The sequence below is a fragment of the Colobus angolensis genome, unplaced genomic scaffold, assembly GCF_000951035.1.
Source record: "Colobus angolensis palliatus isolate OR3802 unplaced genomic scaffold, Cang.pa_1.0 Scaffold177, whole genome shotgun sequence".
In the NCBI taxonomy this organism is placed as follows: Eukaryota; Metazoa; Chordata; class Mammalia; order Primates; family Cercopithecidae; genus Colobus; species Colobus angolensis.
In genome coordinates this window covers 2725898-2741836 of record NW_012114899.1, presented here as the reverse complement: position 1 = coordinate 2741836, position 15939 = coordinate 2725898, and the positions used below count along the sequence as shown (strand labels likewise).

The 15939-nt window shown below is 33.2% G+C and overlaps 1 protein-coding gene across 2 annotated transcripts in view; it reads right to left on the bottom strand.

The window, feature by feature from the left end:
* Nucleotides 1-15939, bottom strand: part of PRKG1 (protein kinase, cGMP-dependent, type I) — a 1321360-nt gene that overhangs the window by 127743 nt on the left and 1177678 nt on the right. For both annotated transcript variants that reach the window (XM_011938762.1, XM_011938761.1), the window contains exon 9: nt 3448-3522. In XM_011938762.1, the coding sequence (XP_011794152.1) occupies nt 3448-3522 (75 nt within the window). The remainder of the gene's footprint in view (nt 1-3447; nt 3523-15939) is intronic.

Sequence of the window (15939 nt, the reverse complement as noted above, 5' to 3'; positions counted from 1 at the left end):
AACTGTACAGTTGAAATTTGCTAAGACAGTAGATCTTAAGTGTTCTTACCACACACACAAAAGTAACTATATGAGGTGGTAGATGTATTAATTAGTTTGATTGTGATAATCATTTCACAATGTATTCCTACATAGCAAATCAGCATGTCATATACACTTTAATTGTATACAATTCCTATTTCTCAGTTACACCTCAGTAAAACTGGGGGAAAAATTATGAACATAATGGCTATATTATAATCTATCAAATCAATGGTTCCAAATAGCAATATTTGAAACTACTTTGATGTAGGTAGTCATTTCATTGCTCTTCTTTCTTCTTTAATTAGAATTGAAGTCTCTTTTAATCAAATGTTACTGTTTTATTAAAAATAATTTTATTAATGTTTTCTAAGCAAGGTTTAATTTCATAATATGCTACTCAAGTAAAAGTATGTTGCTTACATAAGATTAAAGACTTCTTGTCCAAGTAAAACTGATCAACATAATAGACATGGAATCTGTAAATTCAATTATACATCAAATGCACTAAGGTATATTTCTAGTTATTTCTAGTGATATACTTTATTTATTTATTTATTTAGTTAGTTAGTTAGTTATTTTTGAAACAGAGTTTCACTCTGGTCGCCCAGGCCAGAGTGCAATGGCGTGATCTTGGCTCACTGCAACCTCCACCTCCCAGGTTCAAGTGATTCTCCTACCTCAGGCTCCTGAAGATCTGGGATTCCAGGTGTCCCTCACCACACCTGGCTAACTTTTGTATTTTTGGTAGCAACAGGGTTTCACTATGTTGACCAGGCTGAACTCAGGTGACCCTGACCTGAACTCCTGACCTCAGGTGATCCACCCACCTTGACCTCCCAGAGTGCTGGGATTACAGGTATGAGCCTAGCGACATGTTTTTATAGCCTTTAGAATTTGCAAAGCATTTTTATACACTGCCATCAATTAAATCTCAAAAATGCCATTTTAAAAGTGTGAAAACAGAGACTGAGAGAGAGGTATTAAGATTCATGACCAAAATCACTTATCTGGTAATGACAGAGCCAGGAGCAGAACCCAAGGCTTCTGGCCTTTATTCAGGTTCATGTTTTTCATATTGACTGATTTTCTTACAATGTTAAGAATTGTTGCCATACCTACCTCTAATTGTCTGAATATCTGAATTTGATTGTTTCAGTTTTTCTTGCTTACTACTTTTAATTGAAGTATGTGCAAGTGAATCTGTGAATGGCCAGAATTCAGGAGATGTACACACAGTTATCTTTTTTTTTTTCTTTTTTTTTTTTTTTTTTTTTAGACGGAGTCTCGCTCTGTCGCCCGCGCTGGAGTGCAGTGGCCGGATCTCAGCTCACTGCAAGCTCCGCCTCCTGGGTTTACGTCATTCTCCTGCCTCAGCCTCCCGAGTAGCTGGGACTACAGGCGCCCGCCACCTCGCCTGGCTCGTTTTTTGTATTTTTTAGTAGAGACGGGGTTTCACTGTGTTAGCCAGGATGGTCTCGATCTCCTGACCTCGTGATCCGCCCGTCTCGGCCTCCCAAAGTGCTGGGATTACAGGCTTGAGCCACCGCGCCCGGCCACACACAGTTGTCTTTATAAAGTCAATAGGACACTGAGAAACCTATGACTAACTCAGTCACTTCCCCATCACTGATAAATTTGAAGCATGATAGTGGTCTCAACTTTAAGTGGAATAAACAGGAGTTCTACAAAAGCATCCAGTAGAAAATTTTTCCAGATCTTAATAGGAAAAATGAGATTAAACTTTCAAAGTTTAATAGGAAAGCAGCAAAAATACATTAGTCTACAAGACTCTTGAATTTTTCTAGTAACTAAGAATAGTTGCTTAACTGGATTGTACATGAATTTTTAAGATTACCATCAGTTGTTTTATATATATTATATATATATATGCTACACATATTTAATACTGTATAATTATATAAATTGTAATACATATAAAATTACATGTATACTATATGTAAATTATATATGAGATGTATATATACAATGACCAATGAGACCCTTAACAGAATACACACACACACACATACACAGACACACACACACAGACACAGACACATACAGACACACACACAGACACACACAGACACATACAGATACACACACACACATACACACATACACACACAGACAGACACACACAGACACACACACACGAAAATAAAAGCTGACATAAATTATAAAAGTATGAATTTTAACATATATCAAAAAAAATTCCTATAGGAATGGGAATAGCATAGGCCATAACAAAGGCCATTTTATAACTTTAAAAACTGATAAGGTACCTTAAATGGCATCTTTTCCCACCTCGGTGGAATTATTATTAATACTAGAAACTAAAGTCTAAACTGAATACCAATGTGCATTTTAGCCTTTTGAAATAAACCAGGACAATTAATACTAATTATCCAGAACATAAGCAGTCTCAGTGACTGCATGGAGTCCGGTATTACAACTGGCCTGTGTAACTTCCTAAGCAAACCTTAGCAGAAGCACTACAGACATTCGACCTCAGGGCTATGCAGAGGATACAGAGGAGAAATTGTGAATATTTTCATACAGCTTTGAAAATAACATAATTTTATTAGGTTAACATGGAATATAATTATTAATATTTTAGTTATAGGATAAACTTTTCATCTTCATGGAGTCTCAAAGCAAAATAAATTATTTTACTTCTTTTGATTTTTAGGTTACTACAAAACCAATGCATCAAATTCTGGCCCTGAACTATCTGTTTAATGCTAACTGTTGTCAATTTAATCCTTTAAGTATGCTATATGCTATTAAATACTGATTACATTGGGGAAAAAGGGGAGGATTATATAGATTACTGATATTTTAAAAATAACAATAATTTTGCAGAAAAAGCTAATATCAACTTACTTTAAATCTTTGTCAAAAAAATTGTTGTAATCAAATTATTCTTGTAGAAAGAATTGTATTTGTATACATCATAATTAATGGGATATTTACCATCTCATGTCATTCTCATATTAGTAACATCAAAGTTCAAAGTAATGATGAATTAGCACAGGGAAATATTTCTAGCCTTATTATTTTTGATACAATTCGACAGGTAACTGTGGAACACAACCACCATTTGTTCAGACAGTATTTTCTGGAGGACAAATAACACGTTTACATTTAATTGTTTATATTAGATTTTAAAATAAACATTTTTTCTTCCTGAGATTGTCTTCATCACAAAATTAAAGTTTTGTGTTTGAAGAGAGACATACTACTAGGTAAACATACCATGTAATAATTATCTTGAAGAATTTGCTTCTTTGGTCTGTCAAGTAATGAGTTGTTTCCCGTTAGAGTGTTGGGATGTGTCAAGTCCAACAAAATATTTGATCTTATTTCTATTCAAAATCATTTTTCAATCAAGATTAAGGCCAAAGGAAAAAATCCACTTACTTTGCTTTAGCTTCTGCATCTTCATATGCTTTATTAGAAACATCATCCAGCCCTCCAATCAAGTGTTTGAAAGAGCTGCCAGAGGAAAAAAGCACAGTGATTAGAATAAATCTTCTATAAAGTAATAACAATGGCAACCTAATCAATGATATAATGAAATAATCTAAAGGCATCTAAATAAAAAATAAATTCAAACACTTAATATAAATACACTGTTAAGAAGCACGTTAGATACTATTTTTCCTGACTAGCATATAAACTCTATGAGATTAGGGACCTCTTCTACCTTGTTCGCCAAGAGAGTTGTCAAAATATAAACAAATCTGGCAGCCATATCTGACAAAAGCAGATATTCAAATAATTGTTTGGAATAAAGTCTGGGACACACTAAATGATATACATCACAAAATTAATGAGTAAACTAAAATACTGAAATGACAGCAAGATCTACCAATTATGGAATGCCTCCTTTATGCCAGGTACTATTATTTAAATTACCACTAACATATATTAATTCCAATTCTCAAAAAAAATTCTGAAATACAAGCATCATTATCTCTACTTAACAAAATAGTAAACTAATGTTCACACCCAAAATAAATACACAGAATACAGGAAAACAACAGGAGAGAGTCACAGAAAAATTAACTCATTTTGGAAGACTGAAAAAACAACTTTAGCATAAAACAGGAAGAGTGATTGAACTGCTTAAATCCAATCCATTCAATCCTGCTATGCACCTGGAACTGTATTCAGACTTCTACAGTGAAACATGATCAATTCTGTCACTAAAATAGTAAATATTATAGCATCAACACAAAATGAATACACACATGTATACCAGAATCACCCTTGAAAATTACCAAATACAACCAGATACAGTAACTCTTACTGTACACTACATTCTGGCAACTACTGAATTAGAATGAAGGAAAGAAAAAAAAGTCCCAGTACCCACATGATAATCAGAGCCTCACTCACACGGTACTCATACATATGCCAGGCATTGCTATAAGTGTTTTACATGTAATAACAAACAGTTTAATAGTTCCAATGAGGTTTTTCAAAATAAAAGTCAATTCTTTTATTTTGAAATACTATGAGTTAGTATTATAATCTCCAATTATAATGGAGATAATTTTAAAGTACTGTAAGAAATTACATTTAATTTTAATCCTCTATCATCTTAATACATGTAAATGGTTTGTGTGTTGTGAGCATTAAACAATAAGTTATGCACGGTCAGGTCCTGAAACATAGTAAGATGCTTGCTGATTTAAAATGTAAATGTTCCTTAATTGTTTTTACATACACTTTTTTATTTTGAAAAACTATAAAGAGGAACATGACACCCTTCTTGGGCCTGGGTGGAGGGGAAGGGAGCAGCTGTTACTTCAGACCCTTGGGTAATGAGCTCATCTAGGGGTGCATGGCAAACAGAATGCTGAACCTAATACATGAAGTATTTCTATTCATAAAGGGACCCCAAAAAAAGATTAGACAGAGACACAGAGAATCAAGAATCATATTCAAGAACATAAAGTTTTCTGTAATGAATTGCATTAATTCATGCCAAAACAAGTGATTGCTAAATAGACAAATAATAGGCAACACTTCTTACAAAGTTTTCAAAAATATATAATCCATAATTAATAAATATAATTCCCATAGTTGAAAACTATGTTCAAATATTATTTTTGTCATTGTTCTTCATATGGTAAAATTTCCCACTTTCCCATAGAATGTCTTGGTCCTTACCTAAACTTAGAGGGAATCCGAGTTTAGAGAATGTCCTTAAAGCTAGATGCATTCACAACATAAAGTAAAATATAATATTTCTTTTATTATAAATATATAATATCTGTCTAATTTTCTGGGTTTTTTAAGATAATAAAATTTAAGCACGGAGTTTAAGTTCCTTGTCTAAGATGACTGCAATTTAGCAGCACATCCACCATTAAAATGTATATTTCATAAGGCTTCTGTCCTTTATATTTGGATATTTTCAATACAGTGAAATCTAAAACATTATGAAAAGGTATTGAAAGAGAAGAATCAAATAATATTATCTAGGAAAACCGAACAGCAATAATCACTAAAACTTAGTTTTCCAAATCCATTTCGATATATTAAGAGATTATGTTATTAGACATTTAAAACTCATAGTAATTCTGAGAGTTCAAGTAGTTTCTTTAAAAAAAAGAATCCTGTCTTCCTTCTATTATCTATTTGAATTAAGGACACTTTAAACAGAACAGCATATTACCAAAGAATCACAGAGTAAACTGATGATAATTGACAAGAATTAAAACTTTTATGTTAACAAATTCTGTTCAACACACTAAGCTAGATTAAAACTCCACAAAATATTATTTTGAAAATACACTGAAATTCTTAGTAGCAAAATATATACATGGAAAAGCATAGATATGGTTACGCTAGATGGAGTTTTAAAAGTAGAAATCAAATAATATTATTAAGTTCCAAATGACTACCACTGTCTGCAGATCCCTGTACTGATCAATGAATAATTTAAGACATCTTGATAAGCATAATTGATGGTGTTATAGAATTTATCACTCCTGGCACAAAAATGAACCAATTAGTGTTTCATTTTTTCCTTCTCTCAGACACTCTGTAGGAACACCTGCTGTCTGTGTGAACCCTCATCAAATAGACATTTGGAAAAGTACTACTACAGGCATCATATGCTTCCCCAAATAGTTACTTAGGTCCTATGACATTTCTTGACTAATGCCTTTTTTAAATTTTTATTCTATTCTGAAAAAGATTATAATGAGATGTCGTGAAAACTCCAGCAACTGAATAAGTATAAATCAGAAAATATTATTTATGAGTTTTAACAAATATAGGTAACTATAGAAAAATCATTAAATTCTCTTTTTAAACAAACTCACAATTCATACACAAGTTACATTTTAACATTGTAAAATAAAACACCAAATTTCTACATACATGCTAAACTTTCGGAATAAATTAAGGACATGTTACTGAGCAAATGGCTTTAGTTTAGGGCATCTCCAGAGCAAACCTTTATGCATGCACATATTTCATGCAAAATTTTCTGTTACTTTTCTTGGGATAGAAAATCTAATTTTATAAGTCTTGACATAATACTTTAAGGAGCATGGGTAAAATGTTATCAGTTGAGTACACAGATATTGAAAGAAAGCAAATAGGAAATCTCTTTTATGTTTAATGATGGTAGTTTAGACATACTTGTCAGGTGGGGAAGGAAAAGAAAGGAAAGAGGAAGGCAGAAGGAAAAACAAGGAAGGGATGAATGAAAGAATGAAAGGTGGATGGAAAACGGGAGACACGAAGGAAGAAGAAACTATAATCCTTACACACTAAGAATTTACACACTAAGACATTTAAAGAAATTGTCCTTAACGAATATCAGTTAGGAGACTGTGTTTCTCATTCCAGGAAATTTCTCTGTTTTAGTATGCTATAATGACAGTAACTCAGTGGGTAATAAGTTTAGTTATTAAAATGTTTTCATTATTAAGGCAAAATATTCTGAAGGGAGCTGATTACTCAGTGGTATGTCTAAAAAGAATATAATTCGGTTCTTCAGTTGTGATATAATGAGACATCATCTAGACAGAAATGGTCTTTAAATTATTAGAAAGGCAGTCCAAATATCAGAGACCAGCATTACCATGCTGCTAAAAAATCATAGCATTTACAGTTTACTTTACAGTGTAATATATTTTACATGTATATAAAATAGATATGTATTATATATATAGTGTGTGTGTGTGAGTTAGTTGATTTAATTCTCATGATCTCCTATCCTTTATTCTGATATAATGGTTTAGAATTTTATATAAACATTTAAAAAATGGAATATTTTCAAATTAAAAATAGGATGGGAGAAAGTCATAACACTCAAAATAGTTTTTTTTCTTTTTTACACTTAATAGTGAAATGTTATAAGTCAAAAAGTGTAAAAGGTAAAATCTTAAACTGGAAGCTATTTCAAATACTTCAATAGTGCTAGGCAAAATGTTTGTCAGGTATTATCAGAAGGCTTGGAAAAGCCTTCTTAATTTCACAGACTATAACATTATGCTTTGTTAACCTAAATCTCATCTAAATCTTTTTTTAAAAATATTTATTTAAAAATATAGAAAGTTAGTGTTCCAAAGTAGTTAAGATGTTTTACTTAGCTAAGCCCAGGGTTTCAGAGTGATCCTTCATGGTTTTGGTACACTTATGCAGAAAATCTCTTGATTTACTTTGTGGCTTCAAGTGTTCTTATGTTTGTTACTTTTTGTTTATTTTATTTATAATTGGACAATCATAATTCTTCGTGGTTTATACTATTAACTGTCATGTGACTATATGTTTCCTTGGAGAAAAAAATTACCCCCAAATAAAATAAAACCAGCCACATCCATATTTTCCAGTTATCCATCCATTTATTCATCCATCCATCCATCCATCCATCCATCCATCCATTCATCCGTCCATTCACCCAAACTCACATATATGTATATATACAATGTCTACTATCTATAAGAGACAATTCAAGCTACTGTGGATTATGCAAAAAGAATAAAGTACAACTTTGAGGAATTTACAGTCTTACATTACAGATAAGATACAAAGACTTATAATACAAAGGTGGGAAGTAATGAGTGACTGAATGCTTATCAGAAGGAAGGCTATAGTGTACATAAAAATAATTTAATCTACTCAAAATCATATTAGATAGCAATTTCATAGAAAGCAATGACACTTTTATGAGTAAATAATTATTAGTATTTTCTTATCACGCACATATGTTTATATTTGCAAGAGAGAATTACACACATCAAAGTATTAGATATTTGTCTGTGTCTTTGCTTTGTAATAATATCCACCTATCTTTCAAGGGGATTATTCACTAGAAAAATGGGTTTCAAATAACAAACATTTCATTTAAACTGTTTCCTGATTATAATTATATGCTTTAAAAGGTACCAATTGAAAATAATGATTCAATTTGGCATATGCACAAACGATTAAAAAGCTAATAATAGATTTCAGGAATTCTCTCCTTTTACTTATTGTTACTTTTGAGAAATAAAAAAAAAGTGACTCAGTGCTGATCAAGTTTCCATGTCTAATATGTCCATATAAATCAGTCTTTTCCAGGACAGGGTCTTGTTGACTAGGCTTATTATGAGAGTCAAATCATCTAGTTTTGAATTTTAAAATTACGTGTATGTGTGTGTGTCTGTGTGTTCGTGTGTGTGTGTGTTTCCAATGGCAATGCATTAACAAATTGAAAGACACTGAAGAACTCTAAGGGATAAAAGATTTACTGTAATTTTACAATCTTCGGCTAAACGTTAACATTTTGGCATGTATCCTCCTTGATTTTTTTTCAGTTATTTCAAAGTTGAAATTGTATTGGTTTAGTACTTGTTTGATTTTAGGCTGTCTGTGCTCATACTATAGCCACCTTAATGGTTAAGTGTGGAAAACAATCCAGTCGAGGATGTAGGACACTCCTGGTTACATAGAAATATCCAATATAAAATGACTAAACTTCTTAATTTTTTTGTTTATTTGCTTATCTAGTAATTCTACTGTTGGAATATTGGTGACAAACATTAGCTTAAGATTTTATTTTTAACTCTTTCTCACTTTTAATCCTTAACTGTTAAGAATATATACATCTTTTTGGCATGGATGTATGGATGTAGTCGAAAGGGAACACTTACATTCCTAGTGGGAATGTAAACTAGTATAACCACTATGGAAAATAGTATGGATATTTCTTAAAAATTAAAAGTAGAACTACCATTCAATCCAGCAATACCACTACTGTGTATCTTCCCAAAGGAAAAGAGGTCATTATGTGAAAAAGACACTTGTGCATGCACGTTTGTAACCACACAATTCACAATTGCAAAAATATGGAAACAACCTAAATGTCCATCAGCCAACGAGTGGATAAAGAAAATGTGGTATATATACACTATGGGATACTACTCAGCCATAAAAAATGAAATAATGGTATTTACAGCAACTTGGATGGAGTCAAAGACCATTATTCTAAGTGAAGTAACTCAGGAATGGAAAACCAAATATCATGTCTCACTTATTTTTTTTTTAATGTAGGAAAGTTTATTACACATTACTTAGAGTTTCCAACCTGAAACAATCTCAACTTTTCCTTAAGTATCTCAAAGCGCATAGGTGCAGGCACCAGTAATAACCTTGGGTTACAGTTGGTTTTTAACAAATGGAATAATAACACAGTATTTGGTGCCTTATTTTGAGTGAAAAGTTCAAATTTGTATTCAACGTAGGATTTATATTCAATAGAGTAACTGATTTCTGCTATTGCAGAGCCTATATCAATTTTAACCAATTTCAAACAAAACATGAAGATAATGAATATCACACATGATATGTTAAGTAATGAATTGTAAGTGTCCTTTATTTTACTGCCAAAAAGAAACTGAAAGAACTTTGTGTTTAGAATTTATTAAAATATGGATAGCCATATTAAATTATAAAAGAAATATCACTTTCTTTTAAAAAGTATAATTTGCTCATGCATTAAAATCAATTATTATGTAGACATCTAACAAAAGCATTATATTTAAAATGTCAATCCAAAAGTAATGCAAGGTGCCATTTCCCAATACTTTGAACATGAGAGAATTCTTTTTTTTTTTTTTTTTTGAGATGGAGTCTCACACTGTTGCCCTGGATCCCAGCAGTGTAATCTCTGCTGACTGCAACCTCTGCCTCTTGGGTTCAAGCAATTCTCCTGCTTCAGCCTCCCAAGTAACTGCGATTACAGGTGCCCACCACCACACCCGGCTAATATTTTGTATTTTTAGTAGAGATGGGGTTTCACTATGTTGGCCAGGCTGGTATTGAACTTCTGACCTCGTGATCCGCCCACCTCAGCCTCCCAAAGTGCTGGGATTACAGGAGTGAGCCACTGCGACCGGGAGAGAATTTTTTATTTCATATCCAAAAGAGAGTTTTAATGGCCCTGAATTTTTTTTAACTCTTTTTTTTTATTATTATTACTATACTTTAAGTTCTAGGGTACATGTGCACAACGTGCAGGTTTGTTACATATGTATACTTGTGCCATGTTGGTGTGCTGCACCCATCAACTCATCAGCACCCATCAACTCGTCATTTACATCAGGTATAACTCCCAAAGCCATCCCTCTCCCCTACCCCCTCCCCATAATAGGCCCCAGTGTGTGATGTTCCCCTTCCAGAGTCTGAGTGATCTCATTGTTCAATTCCCACTTTTGAGTGAGAACATGCGGTGTTTGGTTTTCTGTTCTTGTGATAGTTTGCTGAGAATGATGGTTTCCAGCTGCATCCATGTCCCTACAAAGGACATGAACTCATCCTTTTTTATGGCTGCATAGTATTGCATGGTGTATATGTGCCACATTTTCTTAATCCAGTCTGTCACTGATGGACATTTGGGTTGATTCCAAGTCTTTGCTATTGTGAATAGTGCCGCAATAAACATACATGTGCATGTGTCTTTATAGCAACATGATTTATAAGTGGGAGCTAAGCTATGAGAATGCAAAGGCATAAGAATGACATAATGGACTTTGGGGACTGGAGGGGAAGGGTTGAAGCGGGGTGGGAGATAAAAGAATACATACTGGGTACAGTGTACACTATTAGGGTGATGGGTGCACCAAAATCTCAGAAATCACCACTAAAGAACTTACCCATGTAACTAAAAACCACCTGTACTCCAAAAATACTGAAATAAAAAAGGAATATATGCATCTTAATAAAGGGTGTAAAAAGAGAAACACTGTGTTTTAAAAGAAGTGTTTTGAGATTTTCCTACACACAATTTTGATATTATAAATATTCTATCTTAAATATTTGTATATAAGATTCCTATATATGATTTGCCCTTTTCTAAGGATGACTGAATTCACAATCTTTTTGTAGAGTGGTACTACTACTCAAAGTATAGTTGGCTCACCATTTTTTGCTAGTCAATAAAGACATAAGCCCAGAAGTTTAGAAACTTTTCTAGCAATTTGACAATGCTGAAACATCCAAGGGTAAGATCAGTGGACTTGTGTTTCTGAACAAGGTACAGATTTGTGTTACTGTCAAATCCATAAAGTGAGAAACATTTGGTAAAAGCCGCATACAAATCATGCGCAAGAGGGTATTATTAAATGTGTGATATTTTAAGATTAGTTTGCTAATTTTAACCTAAAGCATATAAAATTCAGAACCTATCTTACGAAGAGAATTAAAATTTAAACATACTTTACAGGAGTAATTGATAGAACTGGCTACTAATGAAGGATTAACTAAAATTGAACATCACTTGTTCTATTTTGAATAAAAAATAAAAATGAAGGTCAGGCAGAGTGGCTCACGCCTGCAGTCCCAGCACTTTGGGTGGCCAAGGCAGGTGAATCACTTGAGGTCAGGAGTTCGAGACTAGCCTGACCAAAACGGAGAAACCCTGTCTCTAGTAGAAATACAAAATTAGCCTGGCGTGGTAGTCCATGCCTGTAGTCCCAGCTACTCGGGAGGCTGAGGCAGGAGAATCGCTTGAACACAGGGTGTGGATGTTGCAGTGAGCCGAGATCATCCCATTGCACTCCAGCCTGGGCAACAAGAGAGAACTCCATCTCAAAATAAATGAATAAATAAATAAATAAATAAATAAAAATAAAATTTTCCAGTATACTGATATTACTTTAAAATCACTTCTTCTATTCCCATCAGTTCTTCTCTGCGAGACTGGTTTCTCTATTCTGAGTGTGTTAAACAAAACATAAAACAGCTAAAGTACAGATTACTCCATGCAAGTGGCATTTCCGTTATCCATGTAACCCAGATCAAAAAAGTTAACAATCAAGAAACAGGCACATTTGACACATTAACGACTGGACAGTGAAATGCACAGTGTTCTTTCAAAGTGTACCAATTGCAGTCAGAATGGAGAATTGCTATTTCACTCATAAACTGTGGTTTTGTTATGATGGTAAAACAAGTATAATAGCCATTATCTTTCTTATTACTTGTACACATGCTTTCAATGACAATGTGATTAATTGGGGCAATTATTTTCCTTTTATCCGGCATTATGTTTGTTCTAATATTTTTCTTGAAATAGGATTTTATGGATGCTGAATATAATAGGAAAAAATAGTGGGCATTTATTTCTATGCTTTTTTTCACTTGTATTTTTCTAGCAAGTCATTTGTATTTTATTTTACAAAACATCTGTCCACAATGGATGGGCTGAAAATAAAAAAACAAAACTGGTCCTTAAGCACAGATCCTTGGAAAAGGACTGTCCTAGACCACTCACTTTCTCTCTCACCCCCACCTATATGCCTCTTTCTGAATCCTATCTGATACCTTGTGGTTGCTTTTCAGAGCATATTGCAGAGTTCTGGAATTGTTAGTTTTTGGTCAGTCTCCTTCTCTATAAACTGATCTATTTAATGTCCAGTTTTACAGATATTCTTTAATGTCCTGGCCCTTTCCAAAAAAAGTTTGCTGACTCCTGTTCTAGATTGTCTTTTTCCTTCCTCTGTATCTAATCCAACACCAAATCCTGTACATTCTAACTTCAATAATCTGAAACGAATCCCCTTTCTATATTATCTTTGGGTCCCAGCCGCCATTTTCTCACTGGAGAATTCTGTAACTGCCATTTCCTTTATTTCCTCTCTCGTCCTTACACAGTGAGCAGAGTAATCTTTTAAAAACATAAATCAGATCATGTCATTCTTCTGCTGACCTCTACAACTTCTCTGAATTATCCTATGCTACATTTGACCATAGAATGCTTCACGCATCTGCCTCAGGGCCTTTGTCTTCTTCCTGGAACATTCGTTCTCTAGATTTTCATGTTTTTTTCTCAGTACCATTCATGTCTCAGCTCAATTGTTTCCTCTTTACACAGGACTGACCAACCCATACAAAGAAGCCTTTACTCGAAATCCTTCTTGCTGTCATTCTGTGATTTTAACTCATTTTCACTCACCACTAGCTAAAAACTACTTCGTTTGTTTAGATATCTGCTGTCTTCCTCATGCCAAAATGTACATTTCATGAGATCAGACACCTAGTCCAGCTTCTTCATCAATATCTCTCTTTAGAAACTAGAGTATTTCCTGGCCTGTAATAGAAATTTAAAATGAATTAATAAATAGATGGATGGACTCACCCAACCGCTTACTCATTTATTCATTTGTGTGTATATATGTGCCCGGGATATGACAAGCAAACTCTTAAGTTTCTGAAGCAAAGTTTTATTTAAAATTCAAGATATATGGGTTAAAAGTCCTCTGTGTGTCTTAGGGTATCCACCTCTATGAACTCTTAGGACAAAGGCTTAGTTAAAATGAATGCCTAGCATACATTGTGGGTCCTAATGAAGCAATACATTGGTATAAATATGGGTGAAGTGGTTTGAAACACTTAGCAATTTAACACTGAATTATATAGAGGACATTAAATGAGGGTAATTATTTTAGACCGTAATGAAATTTATATCCACGAATCCCAATTGCAATTAAAGTGGAAGAAAGGATTTTAAAATGTAGCATGACTTTCATTTTCAATTAAAAGCAGGAGAAATTAGAATCAAATCTCACGTGATAGTTCTTAGCCTTTTCAGTGTTTAGGAGGAAAATATAAGACTAGATTGCCCTAATGTGCCAACTCTATATGTTTCCTTTTCCTTAAAAATACACATCTCTCAACTATACTTAAATCAAACAATTCATGCTGTGGACATACTTTTTGTGGCTGGCCAATTATTTTAAGTGTTAGCAACTCTCTTTACCTTACTATATAAAATCCATACTAACAAAAGTAGATATTACACATTACTCTTCCTGTCATTGCCTTTGTGGGCCAAATTACACTGTTTTGACATGAAAAACAATGATAAGTTTCACATATGTTTAATTAATTTCATCAAAATACTATACTTTCCCAATGAAAACAATCAATATTAAATTAATTTTTCATAACACTATAAATTCTCAATTTTAAGACCATTTAGTTATAGAATTATGTAGAAGCAAATGTTAATTTTTTCTCCAAATTTTGGTATTCTCAAAGCAGAATCTATGGCACCAACAAGCATTTTATCTATTAAAATTTTTTCAGGAGGAAACAACTGCACTAGGGCTTACTTGAGGGTGAAAGGTGGGAGGAGGGAGAGGAGCAGAAAAAAATAAAAATTGGGTACTAGGCTTAGTACCTGAGTGGCAAATAATCTATACACTAAACCCTCATGACACAAGTTTACTTATATAACAAAACTGCACATGTACCCTAAAACCTAAAGGAAACATTTTTTAAAATTTCAAGTTTCTCTACTTACAAATTATTTAAAATTTACAAATTCATGTAACTGGCAAAAAATCTTATCAAAATTGTCTAAAAATAAATAGGCCATATTTATTAAAAACAATAAAAATCTATAACTAATATATTCTAGTTTATATAAATGTGTCAATTATGGTAGATATCAGTTGCAGCAATCCACTTTTTATTAACCGACTATTTAAAAAACTGTCTCTGGAAAACTCTGGCTAAGGAAAATATCATGGAAATGCAAATACTATGATAGTCACTGATTTTCTATTAAGCAACTTGAAAGTGAAATCCTAAAATGGCACAATAAATCTATCCCAAGGTATCTTTTTTAGTAGACTTTTTATTATTTATTCTTGGAAACTCCTTGAAACAAAGACATTAGTTTAACATTTTTATAAATATAAATTACTTGACTTTTTATTTCTGCTGTCATTACACAATTGGAAAGGGAAATACATACTTTTCCCAAAAAAAAAATAGAAGCTTAGCAATAAATGCATCCCTTTATGTCACAAATTAATGTTTATATAACTTAGCAATATAAAAATTTCAAGCAAAATATGAAAATACTAGCTAGCATGTATTAGGATTGTCCAAACTATTTTACAAGGATGTTCCCTGTTTTATAGGTAAGGTGATCAAGGCTAACAAAATTAAGTAATTTGCCCGAGGTCACATGTCTAGTAAGTGTCAATACTGGGATTTGAACCAAGGCAATCTGTTTCTAACACCTGCAATCCCAGCCATAATTGGCACCATATTTATCTCCCCAATATGGAAATCTGAGGTGATCTAATTAATAGTTGTGGCTAAGATTTGGTATTAAATATCTGCTTTCTCTCTCTCAAATCCTACCCTTATGGCCAAATTCTTTTTTTTTTTTTTGAGACGGAATCACTCTGTCTCCTAGGCTAGAGTGCAGTAGCGCGATCTTGGCTCACTGCAACCTCCACCTCCCAGGTTTAAGCAATTTTCCTCGTTCAGCCTCCTGAGTAGCTGGGATTACAGGCACCCGCCACCATGCCCGGCTGTTTTGTATTTTTAGTAGAGACAGAGTTTCACCATATTGGCCAGGCCGGTCTTGAACTCCTGACCTCAAGTGATCCA